The sequence below is a fragment of the Fomitopsis serialis genome, assembly GCF_022376445.1.
Source record: "Fomitopsis serialis strain Sig1Antser10 chromosome Unknown B0H18scaffold_150, whole genome shotgun sequence".
Taxonomy (NCBI): Eukaryota; Fungi; Basidiomycota; class Agaricomycetes; order Polyporales; family Fomitopsidaceae; genus Fomitopsis; species Fomitopsis serialis.
Window position 1 is genome coordinate 69,644 of NW_025955110.1, and position 20,445 is coordinate 90,088.

Here is a 20,445-nt window from a genome sequence, read left to right on the forward strand (position 1 = left end):
AACCCGCCGGCGTTAGCTGTCCGTAGTCCCCTCACATATGAGTTATCGTACTTTACATTATGTCGCCGAATCAATGTCAGTCTCATACAGCTGGATTGAATGCCGGCGTGGTATCCCGATAGCATTGCCTCTGTACAGTTGCCCACTGTGTAATGACATGCCGGCCCCGATATTCGAAGACCATCCCGGGCCGAGACTTGACAAAACTCCCGGGCCGAGACCTTCCCAAACTCCCGGGCCGAGACTTTCCCAAACTCCCGGCCCCGAGACTTTCCAAAACTCCCGGGCCGGGAATTGGACGAGTCTCGGGCCGCGACTTGGGTGCCTGCTCGGGGCGAGACGTTGGCGTCCCGGAGGGCTTAGGGCATTTGACATGCCTGAGAGGTAGCAGAGTCAGGGTTGTGATATGCCCGCAATAGCCGGTGCCACTGCGGGGTGCAAGTCCCGGCCGAGAGTTTCCTGTGATGCTCGGCGCCGGTGGAACGCTTAGAGCCCCGGGCCGAGATATCGGGAGTGAGCTCGGGCCGGGGGTGACTATGTCCTTGGGGATATCCAGTCGACATTCAGAGGGTGTGCTCAAACCATATATTGTGTACATAATTCCGCGCTATGGTACATTGATTCGATACAAGTCCTTCGGTGCCGCCGGCGCATGTCACAACCCCGGGCCCTCTCCCTCAGCGACGTCGCCATTCCCCATCTCCTGCGACTGACCTTCCTTTTGCGGCCCAGGGCCCCCATGGGGCGAGCCACATCCACGCTCTCCGGTAAAGTGGGGGGAGAGGTGGGGGGTTGCGCAGGGGGAGGTGGCACCCCAGTGATTCCACCGGAAGTCGTTGGGAGAGCCAGCGACGTGCTCGGGGGGGTGACTCCATCTCGGGGACGGTGGGCTGCGACGGGGCCCTTCCATCTGCGTTCGTCTCCGATGGACCGACGGAGGACTCGGCCTGTGGCGCCGGGAGCTCCGGACGGGTCACCTCGTTGGCCGGCGTCACTGGACCTGCTGTGGTGGGCGACGGCTCGGGAGCCACAACCGGGGAGCGGCCGGCACGCTCTGGGTGCATTGGCCGCGGCGGCGAGGAGCTGGGGGACCTGGCTGAACATTGGCCTTGGGACGAATGCACCGAGTCCGCCGGCTCCCGTACCGAATTCGCGACTTGCCCACAGGAGACGAGGGGGCAGTGGTGGGGGACCGGGGCGTCCTGGGTCAATGGTCCGGGGCCGGGAGATGCGGACGTGGCCATCACGGGCACCGGGGCTTCCTGAGTGGATGATCCGGGGCCGGGAGATGCAGAGGCGGCCATCGCCGGCAGCTGTTGCACATGAATGTTAGGCTGCAGTCGAGCAATAGTGAGATGTATGAGAAAGGACATACCTCGGTGGGCGCAGGGGGGACGACCGGTGCGTGCCGTGGCCCCATCCTCAACCGGAGGCCTTGGGGAGGTGGGTGCGTCTTCAACGACCGGTGCCGGGACGGGTGTTGGTGACCGGGACATGGCACCCGCGTTCATCTGCGGCCCCGCTTCTTCTTCATCGGCCTGCAGCGCCTCGCGGAGGATGTCCATGTACTCCTCCCGGTTAGCGTCGCCGGTCAATGCATAGCCTGACCGGAATGTTAGCCGGAGCATGCCAGTGTCATGGCACCACTCACCGAGGAGACGCTGATTCTCCAGCAGTGTGCTGTTCATTGCCTCAAGGGCAGCCACGCGTTCGTTCAGCTGCGCGACATTATTCTCCAGCTCCAGGATACGGAGCTCGGTCCTCTCTCCCAGCTCGGCCTGGCGTTGCAACACCACAACGGGTGCGCCGAGCGAGCCACCGTCGCCGCCGGGGACCACTGGATACATGCGCCCTACTACGTGAGCTAGATGCATTCTCACCAGTGCAGACAGCACTTACTGATGTCCGTGGGATCGGCTGGTGGGTCCAACGCAGTCTTCGCCCGCTTTCGCGGGGGCTCTTTGCCGGCCGGTGCCTTCGACGATCCCTCGCCGCGATCCGCTTTACCTTTCCCCTTCGACGGGGGTGCGCTACCCTTTCGCTTCGAGGGTTGTTTGGTGACGGGTGTCGGGCGGCGGGACGGCGTATTACTGCGTCTCGTGCTCCGCCGAGACGCCGTCGTTGCGACCGAGCCCTCGTCGCTTTCGGTGCCCGACTCGCCGTTTGTCGTCGGGGGCCCGTCGGCAACACTCAGGGAGCGGTCGGAGACCACGCTGCTCGCGCGGGAGCTGCCCGCTGACGACTTCTTGGACGACTTCCCCCTCCCAGACTTCTGCGGCTTGAACGTCCCCTCGGTGTCGATGTCCTCGCACTTCGTCTTCTTTACGTGGCAGAAGTCGCACGCGGCCTGCTTTCTTTTCTTCGGCTTGCCGTCTTTCCGGAATGCCGACACCTTCGGGACGGAGATGTAGCAGGGGAATCCCTTGCACGCAATGCAGGGAGGATCCTGCCGACGAGGTGAGCGGCACATTTAAATGTGATCGGGAATACTCACCCGCAGCTCCTTGTCCCCCTCCTTCCGGGTCTCCTTCTCGGCGCGGTAGTCCATCCTGAAGGCCGCTCGGTCCTTCTTAGCCGCTTTCGCCTTCTTCGCATCCACCGTAGCGTCCGGGGTGTCCAGCTTCAGGATCCCTTTGCGCCCGGCTTTGCCTACAATCTCTATGTCAGTCAGGGGACACATTGAGACGGTGGGCAACTCACGCTTGCCCTTTGACTTCGCCGAGACCCTTTCTTCCTCTTCCTCCTCCTCCTCCTCCTCCTCCTCTTCGAGCTCCTCCTCGTCGGTCGAATCATCAAACTGGGGGCGGGCACGATCCTTGCCTTTCTTGGACCGTGGCGGAGTCGCTGCGCGTTTGCGCTTCTTGGATGCAGCCGTGCTTCCAGTCGACCTCTCGCCACCGGTCTTCTTCCCCGTGTCCCGGGATCGCCTGGGCTCCTCTTCATCGATCTCCATGCGATCCTCCTCCATCGGTATCTCCTCTTCTCCATCCGAGCCGTCTCCCGCAAGCTCTTGGAAGCGCACCGCGGGGCCCTGGCGAGAAGGACCGGGTGTTGCATGCGTTGGGCCGGGTGCCACATGAAAGCCGGCCGGCGCGTCGGGATTGTACCAATCGCAATCCGGCAGGCGCTCATCGTCCGGACTGATGTTGGACAAGCGAACCGGGACGCCGATGGCATCGACGACGTTGATCTCTACAATGGCAGAGAGCAGCAGCAAGGGAACCAGAGGAGGTTCCCCCACCGAGTCGCAGAGCGTGATCTGCTCCATGACATCGCGCTAATACACCCGGTAAGCATCCTCCGTTTGATGAGCTGCATGCATTACTTACCAGGAGTGCCTGCAGCTCGTCGAGCTGCCGACTTGATGTCAATAACCCGGAGAAGTGAGATGGCGCGAACACTCACTATTTCCTCCAGTTTTTTCTCCTCCTCATCCTCATACACCAAGCGCCCTCCGAGCATCTCGAGCAGGCGGTTGTTTGCATCGTGGAGGTAGGCGGCTATTTGCTCCGGCGACATTGCGGTCCTCGGAGGAACGTCGTTGTTGGCCGGTGGGGCGGCGGCGGTGGCAGCGTCGGTCGACATGGCTTGGTAGGGCAAATGCGAAGCAGAGTTACGGAAGCGAGGGGGGAGGGCGTGCTGAGAGCTTGCAGGCGAGGTGATGAGAGCAGGAGACAAGCGACGCGAAGCCACACCGATCGCGAAGTCCAACGTGGCTGGTCACGTGCACCCGGCGGGCCGCGGGATGTTTAGCCGAACATGAACATCGTGATGGCGCGTCGCGCCGTTCTTCCCATCCGTCCTCTATCATCTTTCTTCACATTTCTTCGCGCTACACTCATGTCTGCTCAAGGTAGGTCTCAGCACGCATCTCCGGATCATCGCTGACTTCTCCGGCCAGATTCTACCACTCCACTCGCATCCGGCGAGCCACATGTGGCCGCGGCGAAGCGACCGGCGTCTCAGGAGCGGGTGGCTGTCGAGCCTCAGGTAAGCCAATATTACCTACGAGGATTTGGTTCCTAACACTACTATTCCATGTCTGCATGCAGGCTCCAATTGTCGGTGCCGGGGATGCGAAGGTCGGAAAGTACCTGGTGCGGCCGGGAGGCTTCAATGTGCCGATGAAGCGTAAGGGCTCGCATGCCCCGCAAGAGAAGGTACGTGCATTCTTTGTCTTACTGTTACACCATAACGCTGAGCGTCGAGTACGCAGGAGCGATCTCCATCGGTCCGGCGCAACACGCATCCTGCGGATGCCGACGAATCATCTGAGGCCCCGGTGAAGCGTCTCAAAGCTTCGGTAAGTGCTCAGACTACGTTCCGTGTGCACATAACGCGTGTTGACCACGACGATGGACAAGTTGACCACCACACAAGCGGGCCCCACGCATGCAGATAAGATTGGTGCGGGCATCTCGGAGGCACTGCCGGGTCCGGACACCATAAATGCGGCAAGGGAGGTAAGTACTGTTCACACTCCCATTGCCCATGTTTGCGGTTTTCGCTCTAATCACTTCGATGTACCACCCTGTAGGAAAATCAGCAACCGGCACAAGTGGCTCCCGGGACCACGATCAAGCTCGGAACATTTGGTGTTCCCTTCAAAAGAATGCCGAAGGTATGTCTTGCACACTGCGTGGGCTGTTCGACGCTTACGAGACTTTGTATTCGCGTTCAAAAAGATGCCAGGGATATCGGCCATACTGGGCAGGTTAAGCCAGCTGCCCTTGTAGCACATCCGGCCGCATCCGGCGATCCCGAGGTAGCAACGCCTGAGCCGGAGGTTGCTATCGTAAGCCACACCAAGCCGGCCGGGAGAAGCACACGCAAGAACACTGACGTGGAGGTCGTGGACGAGGGGAGCCAAAATATTGCAGAGAGTGCCAACCGCAAGTCCGCGCCCCCTGTCCCCGTGGCTACTAAGCCTCGCCCACGCCCGCGCATATTGAAGGACCCTCGGCCCGATCCGTTTGGCCCAGCCATGGTGGGTCAGGACAAAGCCGCTAAGCCCGTCGGCCTGGCGGTGCGATTCCGGTCTCAGGGTGAGGGATCAGGCCACCACGTCGGGGCTGATGCCACGGTTGAGGATGACCGGGTGTCGCACCACAATGCAGCTGAGTATGGCGGGGCTCCGGATCAGAGCCATCTTGAGGGCAACAAGGTCATGGCTTCTGTAGGTGCTCATGCCATCCTGTCCCATATATACTCATCGTTAGCCTCAGCCTTCGGAGATTACGCAGGTCGTGCTGAACAGGACTGAGCACGGTGAGTGTTGTTTGTAGTTACAGTTCCACACTGCCTGGTTCTCGGCACTGCCCCGAGTGTCATGTGCGTGACTCCAGCCGACGCTCGTATACACGCCTGCTCAGCGGCGTCGGCTCGGGCATGCATCCGGACTGTATGACCACCAGGTGTCAAGTCTGATGACGCCGTGTTTATAGCGTACCGAGTACACGACGAGACCATGTTGCTCGGCAGGGAAGAAGACCCGTTTTTCACGTTTTCGGTGACAATGACTGATCGTCACGATCCCGAAAATCATTTGTGGGAGGCAGACAGTCACCCTGATGTGGACTGGCCGCCAAATTGTATTGTCATGTTTTCCAAGGCTTGATTACCTGATTCGCTGACATATCCGTACTCAGTTCCCGGACCAGCCTTCACTGGTGCCACACCGACACGAGTCGCCGAGCTCCAGGCGGAGAAGGCAATCATCATGGCTCGCATTGACGCGCTTACCGCGCTTCAAGCAGCCAACAATCGTAATCACCGCGCCGTTGACTGGGTAACGGAGTACTATCAGGCGCGGGGTCGGTCGGGGTAACGGGCATAGTTATAATGTGTGTAGTAAATCGTTGGAATGATCTGAATGCTATACTGGTCCCTCACACTGAAGTCGCCGAATGATATTTATCACGGATGGGCACTGAATATAAATGGTAAAACGGTCGGTGAGTCACAGGCCGGACCGTCGAAACGTCGGGCCGAGCCTACCCAGGCAGCCCTGGGGTAGGTACTGCAGGCCGTATGCAACGCCGGCCGGACCGTCAAAACGTCGGGCCGAGCCTACCCAGGCAGCCCTGGGTAGGTACTGCAGGCCATATGCAACGCCGGCCGGACCGTCGAAACGTCGGGCCGAGCCTACCCAGGCAGCCCTGGGTAGGTACTGCAGGCCGTATGCAACGCCGGCCGGACCGTCGAAACGTCGGGCCGAGCCTACCCAGGCAGCCCTGGGGTAGGTACTGCAGGCCGTATGCAACGCCGGCCGGACCGTCAAAACGTCGGGCCGAGCCTACCCAGGCAGCCCTGGGTAGGTACTGCAGGCCATATGCAACGCCGGCCGGACCGTCGAAACGTCGGGCCGAGCCTACCCAGGCAGCCCTGGGTAGGTACTGCAGGCCATATGCAACGCCGGCCGGACCGTCGAAACGTCGGGCCGAGCCTACCCAGGCAGCCCTGGGTAGGTACTGCAGGCCGTATGCAACGCCGGCCGGACCGTCGAAACGTCGGGCCGAGCCTACCCAGGCAGCCCTGGGTAGGTACTGCAGGCCGTATGCAACGCCGGCCGGACCGTCGAAACGTCGGGCCGAGCCCACCTACCGAGCCCCGGGTACGGCCGACAGGTTACATCAATCGCCGGCCGGAACGTCTCAGCAGTACTGGAACTGGCATTCTGAGATACCGGCCACCACGTCTGGTAGGCATTCATGGTTGACAGGCCGTCACGCTTTGAGTGGTTGTGCTCACTCGCCGGCCGGAGCGTCTCAGTCGAACAATGTTAATGGACGGCCGAGCCTACCCAGACGTGTGGGGGAAACCCATGCATCCTGGCCACCACACCGCCCATGGCATCCGTTCAGCGTCGGCCGCCACGTTCCCAGCATTCCACGGTGCCACCGGCCGGAACGCTTGCATCGACCGACTGCTCGCTCCGGTCGGCCTCCGGGCCAACGTTCCAGACGGCCAAATCTCACTCCGGGTTTACCGTTGGTAACGGGTTAGACACACTAAATAATGTGGGGCCCCCACCTATTCACCAGCTCTCCCGGACGGCCATTTGCACGCCCGTTTCACCGCTGATCACCCGCCCATCCGTTCGTTGACTAGCGCACCTGTTCATCCGTTCGCTCGCCCGCCGACCCATGGACCACCATCACTAGCTCAACTGCCCGCACCCATCAACTTGCCGCCTATTCACTCATTCACCTGGAGACACATTCACTCGCGTGCCCACACACCTATTCGCCGCTTTCCCGCATGTTCATTTGCGTGCCCGTTCCACCGCTGATCCCCTACGCCCGCCGCCGTTCTCCGTGCACGTTCATAATCTCCCTCCGAGTAGGCCGCATTCCCTGCGCACGTCGGGTCCTGTAGCCTGCAGACCCCGATTTAACACGCTCGTTCAGTGTGACGGTGAGTTCGTCATCATCTTGCACTGGACAGTTGGATTGACATTGGGCGGAAGGCTACGGTGTGCACCTGCATGAACCTTAGGTGAGGCAATATGTATATCTGTGCTACGAGCGGGACCTCTAATCACTGCGTATCGATAGCGATCGCGAAGCTGAGCGACTACAAGTCGCGCGCACGAATTCTCCTCGACCCAGAGAGAGCAGTCCGGAGACGTGGGTGGATGAGGTCGAGGATGTGAGGTCGGATGAGAGTCCACGAAGGAACGGGTCATGTTTGGTATGGATGGGATCGAGAAGGACAGGTGGAATGTGGTGCGTGGTAACCTTGTCCAATTGGAATGACGGTTGACTGACTTGCGAGCAACAGGAATGCTCTCCATGCACTAATGACGCCATACAAGGGTCATGGTGCCCCGACTCAATGCACCGAGTCCTGCAGAGGCTCTGCGCCGGATGGCGAATTCAGAGTGCAGAGAGGGTGTGCCCTCTGCCCTGCTGACGGCTGTCGCCCGACTGGCCTTCACCGCATCACAGCCCCATCGTCGCCGACTCTTCCCCCGCCTCTTCTTCCTCTCACTCACCGTCACCCTCTGCAATCAGTACACTGCCTGGTGGGCCGTGCCCGCGGCGAAGGCTACAGAGGTCGTCATTGTCGAGGCGAACAGCGGAGGCAAGGGCGCGAAACCGAAAACCACCTCGCGTCAGGCCCGACTGGCGCTAAACCAAAGACCTTCAAGGCTATACAAGGCCCCCCCGTCTCCCGCCCAGCCGCCGCTGCGCACCGTCCACCTCAATAACCCCTCGGAGGTCCCGAAGACTATGAGGGCGACAATGCAGCCCTCGACCACAGCCAGCGTCGCTTACACGCCCTACTTCCGCGAACACCACAGGAGTGACGAGAGCAACAGTGAGGGCAACGATGAAGGGGTAGGCAACAAGCTCCAGAAGAAGGGGAGAAAGGTGCGTCCACAACCTCGCTGTGTTGCGCGTACGCTCATTGCTCTATGCAACAGAACCGTGCCTCCGAGTAATACCACACGGCCGACCCTTTCATCGACGACTCTGCGCTCGCGCAAGACGAGCGAACCTTCTTCGCGCATGGGCAGCCCAAGGGGTTCTACGTGTCAAGTGGACAGGTGGTGTTAGTGGATAGTTAGTGAATACGTGCGTGTTTCCCTTCGTCATGTGCTCTTGCGTATGTGGGACGGGTGGCTCGAGAACTTTCATCATTGGTCCTAACCTACTTCATTCAAGTTCCTCCAGTATCGAAGAAACCAACGCGAAAGGTTTTCGTTGCGCCTTCTGTGTCCGTCGTCACCGCGCTGGCCTCCGCTGTATCCCTGGCTACCTGCGCAGAACATGGCAGGGAGCACACACGGACCAGCCCACGTTCGTCACGGCGAGCATGTCCGCGCCAGAGGGTGTCCGCACGCGGTGGTGGCCCGCCGACCTCAGCCGGCCGACGCTGTACAATCTCGCGGTCACGCTTGCGCTGGGCGACAACCTTGGTACCAAATCGTCACGGCGTCGTACACGGTGCGTTCGGTTTTCCGGTGGATCAAGTTGCTCCAGACGCCGTATAGCGACCAGTACGGATGACGTCGCGAACACGGGGATTGGGTGGGGGGATCAGTGGCATCTCGCGGTCAATGGACAGGAGTTCTACGGGCAGGGGACGAACATCCACCCGTTCGTTCCGGACTCATGGGCATCTGAGAACGTGCTGGATAAGGCGAGTACCTTCTATGTTGACAATTGGGGTGATTTGTACGTGTATCAAACTCTGGTAGTCTACTGAGCTATGTAATAGATTGAACTTCCATCTTACAGGCTCATTGAGCCAGAAGCGCGCGTGTCTCTGTGTTCGGCGCTAATATTTCAAAACTTCTCACGCCTTGTTCAACGCTTGCGCGTCGCTCTCGCACTCTTTGCGAAGACTTTGTTTTTACTCTCACTCACTTCACCATCCACCCGTCTACTGCCATGTCTTCTTTGAACTCGCGCCTCCAGTTCGACATATCGACCTTCCTTCCTCCCTTCCGCGAGGTCTGCAAGAACGCCAAGCCGTGTCCCGTACTGCAGAACGGTTGCCTTAACCACCTAACGGTGGTTGAGATATCCAGGACGGGATTAGGGACGTTGTGGAGCCACGTGAGTCCCTAGTAATGCGGTGCTGTCTTGTTGAATGCTGACAGAATCTACTCAGTGCCCAATCCCTCACCAATCCTGCTGTACGTCACTGAGCACGTTGCAGCCGAACGACCGCGACATCGCCGTGGTGCGCCCGTACATCAACAACATACTGCCGGAGGACGCACCGCACCGCTTCTTCTTCGTCGGAGGCATCCAGGCGTGGCACCGGAGTGTTGGATTCCCGCATTGTCTTTACCAGAAGGACAAGCTAGCTGTGGTTGAGGTTTTCTTTTACTTCGAGGTGCGTTTGTTGGTCTCTGCGTGTATTGTTGAAGGGCTCAAAGGGACCGGGCAGAATTTCTATGTCCCGATGATGTTGCCCCTTATGTGCCGCGTGCACGGCGACTCGGAGATAGAGCTTCCGTTCCGCCAGCCCGTCACCGAGCAAGTCATTCCATGCCTGAACCGCTGGAAGCGGGATCCCAACGAGTTCCCGGTACGCTTCGAAATCTACGACGTCGACGAAGAGAGGTTCGTTCCCCTCGCGTCCGTCGACGAACCGATTCGCATCGCCCTACCCCTTCGCCACCTAATCGTCATCAAGTACGAGCATATCCACGGCACTCTCTGGCACCCATCCTGGGCTAAAGGAATGCGGCCTGCAAGTCCTCTGGGCGGCATCCTGGCGGACATGTACCCCTACCGGTTCATCTGGCCGGTGGACCTCCCATATCCTCGCAGCCGCATCAACGCCTTGTCCGTGGTCAGGTTCGATCGGCTCCGCGGAGCTCACGTCTTCACGCCCGCCCAAGGCCATCGGAGGTGCGCGGTGGAGACGATGAATGGTCCGGAGGATGTGGACGAGGAGGCTCAGAGTTCCGATGGTAGGATGGCGACTGACGAGAACTAGGTAGACGTATCGACTAGTTCCCGTTACCATGGCCCTTTTCTGTACCGTCTTTTTGTATTTTTTGGAGAGGGAGCTGGGGATGAAATTTCTGGTCTGTGCTGACAACAAGGACATGGACTCGGACGCGACTTTCTGTGGCAGAAGGAGTTCAGTACCACCCAGTTTGACGTTGCCAGTATAAGTTCTGTCACGCCTGTAACACATGGTACAGTTCATACGGAATAGAAATGGATTTACGGGCCCACAATAGCGAGCCTCAAGCTAAAAAATGTATCCGTAATCCCGCCAGTGGTTGGCCCTCTAAGATGATAATTAAATCAAATGGATGCTATGCCTACCAGAGAAATCAAGTCAAGAGCAAGTGAAGAGACTAACATAATTCCAAATTGACTGCGATTACGGTATACAAAGCGTTGAAATATATCTCAGGTACTTCCAAAGTGTTTGGTCACACTTATACATTACTTTGGGTTACTTTGAAAATCAGGCGCTCTCTTGGGCACATAAAGTGTTTTTCCTGATGTGGGAGCGCGTCGGAGGGAGTCTTCGCCCCGACGAAGGATGCGTAATGGAAAGCGCGAACAAGATGACCACTCGGACGATAGGGAAGGCCATCGGGATGGAGTTCGTGTTCGATGACGAGGTAAAGATCGTCATGAATGTCCAGGTGGTAAGGGACGCTCCTTTCGAGGTGCTCCTGGGCCGGCCCTTCTTCGCCGCGAGCTGTTGCGAGACCCGGGACTTCAAGGACGGAAGCCAGACGGTCGTCCTTACCGATCCGCAGAGCAACCGCCGCGTGATGGTACCGTCCTTCGAGCGCCGCGCGGGGTCGAAGAAGAAGAGTGAGGGACGCCCGGCCGAAGATCCTCCCGCGGAGGATTTTTAGAAGTCGATGATGCAAGCAACGCGAGCGGAGACGATCTTATGGGCCACTATTCAGTATATGTCTGGGACGGAGAGGGTGCGGAAGGAACGGGAGCGCCTACCGACAGGCTTAGCGACTATGGATCGTCGATGGACTCTGCAGATACCCATTTCCCGAGTTGTAACGAATCCTTGGAATTTAGCGACACAATACACGAGACCGTTGCTCAGTATGGGGATGTGGGAGGCAGAGAGACTATCGACGAGACTGAAGGATGTCGAGACAAGCCGGCGGGAGGAGCGCGTGGGGATGGAGAACGATATGATGAGTCAGCGGAGGAGGACTACGAGTCGGCGGAAGAAGACTACGAATCGGCGGATGAGGGACTCGAGTCTGCGGAAGGAGGATATGGTTCAGCGGAGGAGGACTACGAGCCGGCGGAAGAAGACTACGAATCGGCGGGGGAGGATTTCGAGCGGGCGGAGGGAGATCGCAACGCAACGGAAGGAGAGTATGAGTCTGGAGATGGGGCGGAGGAGGAAGACGGATGGGAGGAGGAGGAGGTGTTCAAAGTAGAAACACGGATGGGAATCGAGGTGCTGGCCTACAAGAAGGTGGCTCGGAAGGTACGACCAGTGGCCGCAACGCTCCCCGAGGAGTTTAGGGTGGTGCGAAGGGCGCCGACCGATCCGCTAGCGGGCATGCCCGTTATGCCGATCGTCGCGCCGGAGTTCATTCCGCGCGGAAGGTACACGCAGGAACGGAGGGACGCACTAGACGTAGGACGAAGCGGATTCCTATGGCCGGAGGAGGCGAAGCTGGTGGACTGGCTCGTAGGGATGCACGACAAAGTCTTTGCGTGGGACGAGACGGAGAAGGGGCGGCTGAGGGAAGAGTATTTCGATCCTGTGGTAATCCCAACGGTCGAGCACATTCCGTGGGTACTGAAGAACATCCCGATTCCTCCCGGTATTTACGACGAGGTCGTCCGCATCATCAAGGACAAAATCGCGTCCGGAGTGTACGAGCCATCAAGCTCGTCGTATCGCTCGCGATGGTTCTGCGTGGTCAAGAAGGATGGAAAGTCTCTCCGACTGGTACACGACCTGCAGCCACTAAACACTGTTACGATCAAGGACATCAGCAAATGTGCACGTTGCTTATTCTGGGCTTAAACACCTTAATAAGTCGATCAAGGGCATTCAGTGAATAAGTGATCGTGCTTAATTAACGAGGTACCATTTCTTATTAAGGGGCGTGCTACTTGAACCGTCTTAATCAAGCTCGACTAAGTTGTGTGCTAAGCTGACATTAAGACTTGTAATCGTGGATCAAGTGGCCTTCAAGAACATCGATCTATTCATTCAAATCGTTCCATGGGACACAAATATATTCCGGAAATATGCCAATTCATTCTACAGTGTACGTATGGAATTACAATATACTACTGTATTCGCTGGCGTACACGAGCTGGGCATGGGCACCATACACAGAGCCGATCCGCGAGCAAGTAGGTAGGTCCATGGGCAATCACGTGGGCAGTCGCGTGCGCGAGTGGGCGGCTGGCTGGCCGAACGGGTGCACGGGAGCGCGGGCGAGAGGCGGTGCATGCTAAAGGGGTTGTGGGCGAGAGTGAGTGCAAGTATGTGGACAGGCAAACGGGCGGGTAGGCAGGCGGAAAAGCGGGCAGGCGGGTAAGAGGGCGATGACGAGAGCATGAGGGAGAGCGGGCGAGAAGGCGACGGCAGTGGGCCATTGAGTGCGTGGGCGAGCGAGCTAAGCAAACGAGAAAGCAAGGGTGAGTTGCGGCGCGGGCGACATAGCAAGGAGGGCGAGGGCGAGTGGAGGGCAAGCGAGTGAGCTGTCGACCCTGCAGGACGCCGAGAAAGTGGACAAGCGGACGGACAAAGAGAAGCAGGCGAGCGCGGATGTCGACGTCTCCCCCGTCGACGCTGCGAACCCGGATGCGGTGGGCGTCGTGACGAGCAGCGTGGACGTCGCGGTGAACCAGCCGGTGACGATGGCGGTCGTGAAGGAGACGACGCTCAGCCCGCTGACGTGGCTCCCGAGCCTCGCGTACTTGACGACGTTCGGGTTCGAGCTCGCGGTGGACGCGAACCTCTCGAACGTGCTCTAGCAATTGAGCGAAGGTGGGCAGGCAAGGCAGGCGGGCGGGTGCGAGCTGATGAGAGAGCGAGCTGACGAGAAGGCGAGGGCAGAGAGCTATCGAGAAGGCGAGCGCGGCGAGCTAGTGAGAAGGCGAGCGTGAGCGCGCGAATAGGCAAGAATGGGCAGATGTACAAGAGGGCGAACGGGTAGGCAAGCACAGGCTCCTCCGAGTCAGGCGTTGTGCGTGCGCGCTGTATCATCTAGTGTTCGGTGTTCTCTAGTGACAGGCTCGGCAGGAGACTTGAAGCTTGAAGCTTGAAGCTTTGAAGGGCCATACTCACCTTTGCATCCGTGCAATGACTCGAGCCTGCGGCGCCGCTGCACGCCATGCCGCTCCGTATCTGTGCATTTCACCCTTCTTGCAAGGAGAAATCATGACGTGGTATGCATATGCCGTGCACCAGAATGTTGGACGTTGCGATTGGACTTGCGCGTTGGACGGTCAAACGTTGGGTTGGAGAACGTTGAGCGCTTGAGCATTGCGGGCGACGTGTCATGTCGGAGTCCGATTGGATTTCCGTTTAGGGCAAGCAGCTGTGGCACTTGGGACGGAAACAACTGCGCCATTTTTTAAATTTCATCATCAAGCGTCGTTCAGCTTTGTCCATGAACTGCTCGGAAACATAACTACGAGGCCACCAAGTACTAGACCTCGCTCCTGCCCAGACTCTTGGCGCTCTCACCCGTTACGCCGCACACCCACTCGCGACTTCTCACCTCTTCTCACATCTCGCGGCTGTGGCGACCCGCACTCTGGCCGCGCCGACTCGCACGACGGGGAACAAAGGAGAGGACTGACAAGTAAGGGTGTAGCGAGCACAGAGAGCGAGCAGAAGGCTGGAGATTTGCAGGTATGTATTGAAATGCTCATCTCGTCTCCGAGTCTGCTTCCAGACCCCAGATTCCAGTACCCGAGCTGCCAGCGACGTAACGAATGAGAAAAATGCTGTGCACGCTGCTGGCAGTGAACATGGGGCATCCATTCTACGGCCAAGACGATACGTGCGATACAGCCGTGTAGCTGCGCGTACGACACTCATCTACAGCCGCATGTCACGCAGCGGATACGCTAAGCTGGTTTCCAGGTGAGCATGTTGCCGACGAGTGTCCCTGGTGCGTCTAACATCGTCACAACTTGCGGATGATGAGACCGCGATGCGGTCTACGGGGCACAAGGCAGCACAACGAGCCGAGTCATTGTGCTCGTCATGCGCTCTTCGAACAGTTATAGCGGGGCATCGCGCCTAGGTCGCGGCCCACCTTTTCTACCTGCGACTGCTACCCTGCGTGACGAAATATACAGCGCGCGCCATGAACTGAATTAGATCAGTACCTGCTTGCTCGCCGTTCGCTCACACTCGCCCGCCCACCTGCTCGCTCATTCACGCAAGATCGCCCGTGTACTTGTCCCATACGTTCGCGAATCGCACGTTCAGTGGCTCGCCCATCAACTCGCTCGCTCTCCTCGGGTGAAGATGACTCTACAACAATCAGTACTGGCAGAGAATGCGTGCGCGCTCACAAGATGGGCTTCTCATATTATATGACGTCGACGAGAGACAATGGTAGCATACTACATAGCATAGGGAGTGGCCAGATGTAATGTACCCTCCTTGATGATTCTATATACTATCCGCGGAACTTCGGTGGTCTGTCTCAGCTGCGTCAATAATCATTATCACGGTATGCAGACTTCAAGGATTGCATTTGCCAGAATGTACTTACATACTTAATTGTACGTTGTTCCTTACTCGTGCTTGATATCTGCTTATGTCTATCCTCACTGTTTCGCGCTTGTCTGATCAAGTACGCAAGGAGAGTAAGTGATTATCAAGCAAGAATCTAAGACATGAAGACTCGTAAGGTCCGTCAAGACGTGCTAAGTAACGTGCACATTTGCTGATGGATGCGGCGGTCCCTCCGTTCATCGAGCAGCTGGCGGAATCGTTTGGCGGAAGGGCATGTTACGGGGCCCTGGATTTGTTCGTAGCATTCGATCAGCGGGGGCTGGCGATCCGGTCGAGGGACCTCACAACGTTCCAGTCACCACTGGGGGCCCTGCGATTGACGGCAGTACCGATGGGATATACGAACGCGATGCAGATCGTACACGGGGACGTAACGTTCATCATGCAAGACGAGATTCCAGACGTCACGATACCATTCGCTGATGACGTGAACGCAAAAGGGCCGAAAACTAGGTACGAGCTTCCCGGCGGAGGGTACGAGACCATCGGAGGGAATCCAGGCATAAGGCGATTCGTGTGGGAACACCTGGAGAACATGAACCGCATCCTCCAAAGGATGGGTGCCGTCGGAGGGACGTTCTCGGGAAAGAAGGCACATCTGTGCGTACCGGACGTGGTAGTCCTGGGACATAAGTGCACATACAGCGGAAGGGAGCCTGACGACGCTAGGGTGCAGAAGATCCGGGACTGGCCAGCGTGCAAGACGGTGACGGACGTGCGGGCCTTCCTTGGGACGATGGGGCTGGTTCGGATCTTCATCAAGGACTTCTCAAAGATCGCGAGACCACTCACTAGGTTGACGCGGAGGGAGGTTGACTTCGGATGGGGGGCAGAAGAAGAGCTGGCGATGGAAACACTGAAAGAAGCACTTGTGAACTGCCCTGCGCTCCTTCCGATCGACTATACTACCGACCGAGTAGTGATTCTGGCCGTGGACTCTTCGGTCATCGGCGTCGGGTTTGTCCTACTGCAGCGGGACGTGAAGGGGAGGAAGTGCCCGAGCAGGTTTGGGTCAATAACGTGGAATGAACGGGAGTCGCGCTACTCACAAGCAAAGGTAGAACTATATGGGCTCTTCCGGGCGCTGCGAGCGTCGAGGATACACATTATCGGCGTGCGGAGGCTGGAAGTCGAGGTAGATGCGAAGTACATCAAGGGCATGCTCAACAACCCGGACATTCAGCCGAATGCGGCGATGAACCGGTGGATAGCGGCGATCCTACTCTTCGACTTCAAGCTGGTGCATATTCCCGGAGTGCTTCATTCCGGGGCGGACGGGCTGTCGCGGAGGGAACGAGCGGAAGAAGACCCGGAGGAGGAGGGAGATCCCGAGGAGTGGATCGACGAAGCATGCGCGTTTACGATTGAAACCTGGAACTCTAGCGAGCCGAGCTACCGGCGGAAGGGGCTCCGAGCACGGGAGGAGGCGCGGATCCTCTGCTTAGTGATTGGGGTCGCAGGCCTAGACGCGGAAGAAGTGGAGATTCCGCGGCATGACAAGGCGGATGCGGCGGAAGAGGATCTGGTACGCATTGAGGAGTTCCTGAGGACCGCCGAGAGACCGGAGGAAATGGTGGACGAGGCGGCGTTCAGGAAATTCGTGCGAAAGGCAGGACGGTTCTTCTTACGCGGAGGGAGACTCTGGCGACGGGACCCAGACGGAAAGCATAAGCGAGTGATTCGGAGGGAGCGAAGGTTAGAGCTATTGAGGCAGGCGCACGACGACCTCGGACATAAGGGAGTACTTACGGTGCGGACGAGGCTGCTGGAGCGTTTCTGGTGGCCGTTCCTGGACCAGGACGTACGGTGGTACGTGAGTACTTGCCATGCGTGCCAACTTAGGAGCACGCAACGGCTGAAGATCCCTCCGACGGTGGCGACTCCGCAGGGACTATTCCACAAGGTGTACATGGACACGATGCACATGCCCGCCGCCGGAGGATACAAGATGGTGGTTCAGGGGAGGTGCTCGCTAGGATCGTACCCAGAGTTCCGGAAGCTGCGGAGGGAGACTGGCCCGATACTTGGGGCATGGATATACGAGGATATTCTCTGTCGGTGGGGGCGGTGGCGGAGATAGTAACAGACAATGGTCCTGCGTTCCTTGCGGCGATGGAGTACCTGGCGAAGAAATACGGGATTCGGCATATCAAGATCTCGCCGTATAACTCTAGAGCGAACGGGATCGTCGAGCGGAGGCACTTTGACGTGCGTGAAGCAACGATGAAGCTATGCGGAGGAAACGAGTCGAAGTGGCCGTCAGTAATTGACGCGGTGTTCTGGGCGGAACGGGTATCGATACAGAAAAGTACGGGGATGTCACCTTACAGAATCATGCACGGGGTGGAGCCAATTTTCCCGTTCGACCTAGCGGAGGCAACGTACCTGGTCCCGGCACCGGAGGAGATGCTGACGCAAGAGGAGTTTATCGCGCATCGAGCCCGACAGTTGCTGAAGCGGAGGGAGGATCTCAACGATATACATCGGAAGGTACTTAAGGCGAGGTATAGGTCGGTCAAGGAGTTCATTAAGCGGAACGAACATACTATCAAGGACTACAAGTTCGAACCTGGAGAACTAGTGCTAGTACGGAACTCCCAGATCGAGACGGAACATAGTCGGAAGGCAAAGCAACGGTATCTGGGCCCAATGATCATGGTACGGCGGACGGAGGGAGGATCATACATCCTCGCGGAACTGGACGGGAGTGTGTCTAGGCATAGATACGCTGCATTCCGGGTGATACCCTATCGCGGAAGGGACAAGGCGCGGGTTGAGATTGCGGACTTAGAAGAATGGGAGGAGTACCTACCAGATGAGAACGAAGAGCTTGAAGAGCGGTTTGCCGTGGACGACGAAGAGGAGGAGTCGGACACGGAGGAAGGGGATTGACGGAGAGAAGGGGAGGCGGGGAGTCAAGCGGAGGGGGGAAAGGTGGGGGTGTCGCGCCGGAGGGAGAGCGTGACTGCGGAGGGGCGGAGAGGCATGGGCGGACGAACTGGATGGGGTGGAGCGGATATGCTCAAGGACGTATGAGAGCTGGGTCTCGATGACGTCGAGGGCGGCCTGGACGGAGGAATCGTTTTGGATAGTGTCGAGACGGGAACGGACGTAACCCCGGAAGCCCTCCAGGGCACGAACCTTCTCAGCAAGAGTATCGAGGCGACGATCGACGGTCCCGCGGTCGAAGCCGGCACGGATTTCGAGGCGGCGCTGGGTGTTAAGGTAGGACTCGTAGTTCCGGCGGTGCTCCAGGAACAGGTCGAGGAGCCCGTTGACCTGGATCGCGATGCGGGTGTCTCCGCGATCGATATCCCGAGCATGGGCCTCGAGCATCGTGTTGACGGTGCGGCGGAACTCGACAAATTCGTTCCAGATTCGTTCCTGCTGGCGGGTTTGCCAGGCGGAAGAGGCCTCTAGACGAGCGAGGCGCTCCTCGATAGGGATGGCTGAGAGCGGAACCGGAGCGGAAGGATTGACCGGTATAGGCGACGGAGGGAACGGAAGGGGAATCTCGTCGGGATTGAAGAAGGGACGACGCTCGACGCTGGAGAGGCGGCGAGCGGTGGAGGGGACGCGAGTCTGAAGGCCGCTCATGCGGAAGAAAGAGGGGTAGGGAGAAAGCGATGTGCAGGGCGGGATAGTTGCTCGGGGCGCGGTTTAAGAACGAAGCGGGAGGTGGAACGGACGGACAACCCGCATACCCGAGGCAAGGACGGATTGATGGCGATAATGAGGGTAGGAGTGGACTGTGGAAGGGGAAGGAGGAGGATCAGTAGCCTTGAGGCGTCGGCACAGCTCGAAATCAAAGGGATCAACGAGCTAGGCGCACAGGATGGAAGCCTCGAGGTGATTGCGCAGGGCGGAAGCCTCGAGGCGATTGGGGATCAACGGGCAGCCCATCCGGTGACAAGTGGGGGAAACGAATGCGCGGGCTCGGGGAGCCTATCACACGGGCGGACGAACATGGCGCGGTCGGCGGGGCTCGTGGAGTAAGCAGAGATACATTGTACAATGGCGGGACTCGACATGGAGGGATGTACATCGGGGGAGAAGACTACTGCGCAATTACGACTACCTACTGGCCCTCCTCCGACTCAAACTCACGCTCAGGCCTCTCCGGACCTTCCATTTCCACGTCTTCCTCCAGCTCGTCGTGCTCATCTTCTGGGTCGGGGATTTCAGGGGCGCCGAGCAGACCGGGGCGGCGGAAGAACTGCCGGACTTCGCCAGACCGGCTGGCCATCCAATCGAGGCGATCCTGAACGGTTCGGAGGCGAGGAGGAGCGGCGGGCGCGGTCGAGGGGGCGGGTGGAGGCTGCGAGGGGCCAGCGATCGGCTCGGAGGATGCGGAAGGGGCGGGAGGCTGAGGAGGCGGCACAGGAGCACCGCGGAAGGGGAAGTCGGCTCGGATATCCGAAGGGCGGGGACCGACGAGGGTGCCTCCCGGGGTAGTCACCCAGTCGTAGAAGTCGAGGGCGGACTGAGGGAGGTCGGGATGGTGGCCTATGTAGAAGAAGCTTGGGGCCCCCTCCTCTGGAAAACGAGGAGATAAGTCAGCAAGGACGGCAGGCGGGAAAAGGAGGGGCGAAGACGGGACTCACTGAAGGCGCTGAACGCGCACCTCTTCTTCCGGGAACTACACGCGGCGCAAGCGTGGCCCGGAAGGGCGTCGATGCGGCACCGGAAGCGGTTGCGACGGCACTCAGGGCAAGGAGTGGTCGGGGAGTAGACGTAGGGCCCATACCGCGGGCGCTCGGCATTGGAAGTGCGCTGCGGCACCGGAGGGAACTTGTCGGGGAGAGCGGGGGACGGAAGGACGATTGTCGGCGAAGGGGGAACGGCCGGGACGCCTCCGCGGTTGGGAAGCTTGAGGTGGACGCGGCGCGGCATCGGGCGAGACGGGCGAGGAGCGGGAGGAGGGGACGGTTGGGTCGGGCGGTAGAGCCGGGTCCCGATGTCGCTGGCGAAAATCGCCTCTTCCAGCGCGCGAGGCGACATGGACCGCTCCAGCGCGTCATCCTCGATGGTGTCAATCGGAGGTGGGGTCGGTGGCGCGCGAGACAGGGCGGTGCCGCGCGGAGGACCGGGGGGAGGAGACGGTATGGAAGGGGCGATGGGAGGCGAGGGCGACGGCGCGAACAGAGGAAGGGGGGGGCGGGTGTGCCTCTCTCAGTAAACAGAGGCGAAGAGGCGGGCGGCGGC

General features: G+C 59.1%; 2 protein-coding genes across 2 annotated transcripts; both read left to right on the forward strand.

Annotated features, from left to right (window-relative positions):
- Positions 1 to 7,868: 7,868 nt before the first annotated feature.
- Positions 7,869 to 10,458, forward strand: B0H18DRAFT_959636 (uncharacterized protein; the record flags this gene model as incomplete). Its single annotated transcript, XM_048042841.1, has 8 exons — positions 7,869 to 8,375; positions 8,782 to 8,951; positions 8,988 to 9,182; positions 9,246 to 9,267; positions 9,426 to 9,566; positions 9,611 to 9,646; positions 9,670 to 9,849; positions 9,904 to 10,458. 8 exons carry the CDS (start codon positions 7,869 to 7,871, stop codon positions 10,456 to 10,458), a joined length of 1,806 nt encoding a protein of 601 aa, XP_047886785.1.
- Positions 10,459 to 12,669: 2,211 nt separating this feature from the next.
- Positions 12,670 to 13,460, forward strand: B0H18DRAFT_1108209 (uncharacterized protein; the record flags this gene model as incomplete). The annotated part of the gene is made up of 3 exons (XM_048032737.1): positions 12,670 to 12,833; positions 12,866 to 12,955; positions 13,200 to 13,460. Exons 1-3 carry the CDS (start codon positions 12,726 to 12,728, stop codon positions 13,458 to 13,460), a joined length of 459 nt encoding a protein of 152 aa, XP_047886786.1. The 5' UTR covers positions 12,670 to 12,725.
- Between the last annotated feature and the right edge of the window lie 6,985 nt (positions 13,461 to 20,445).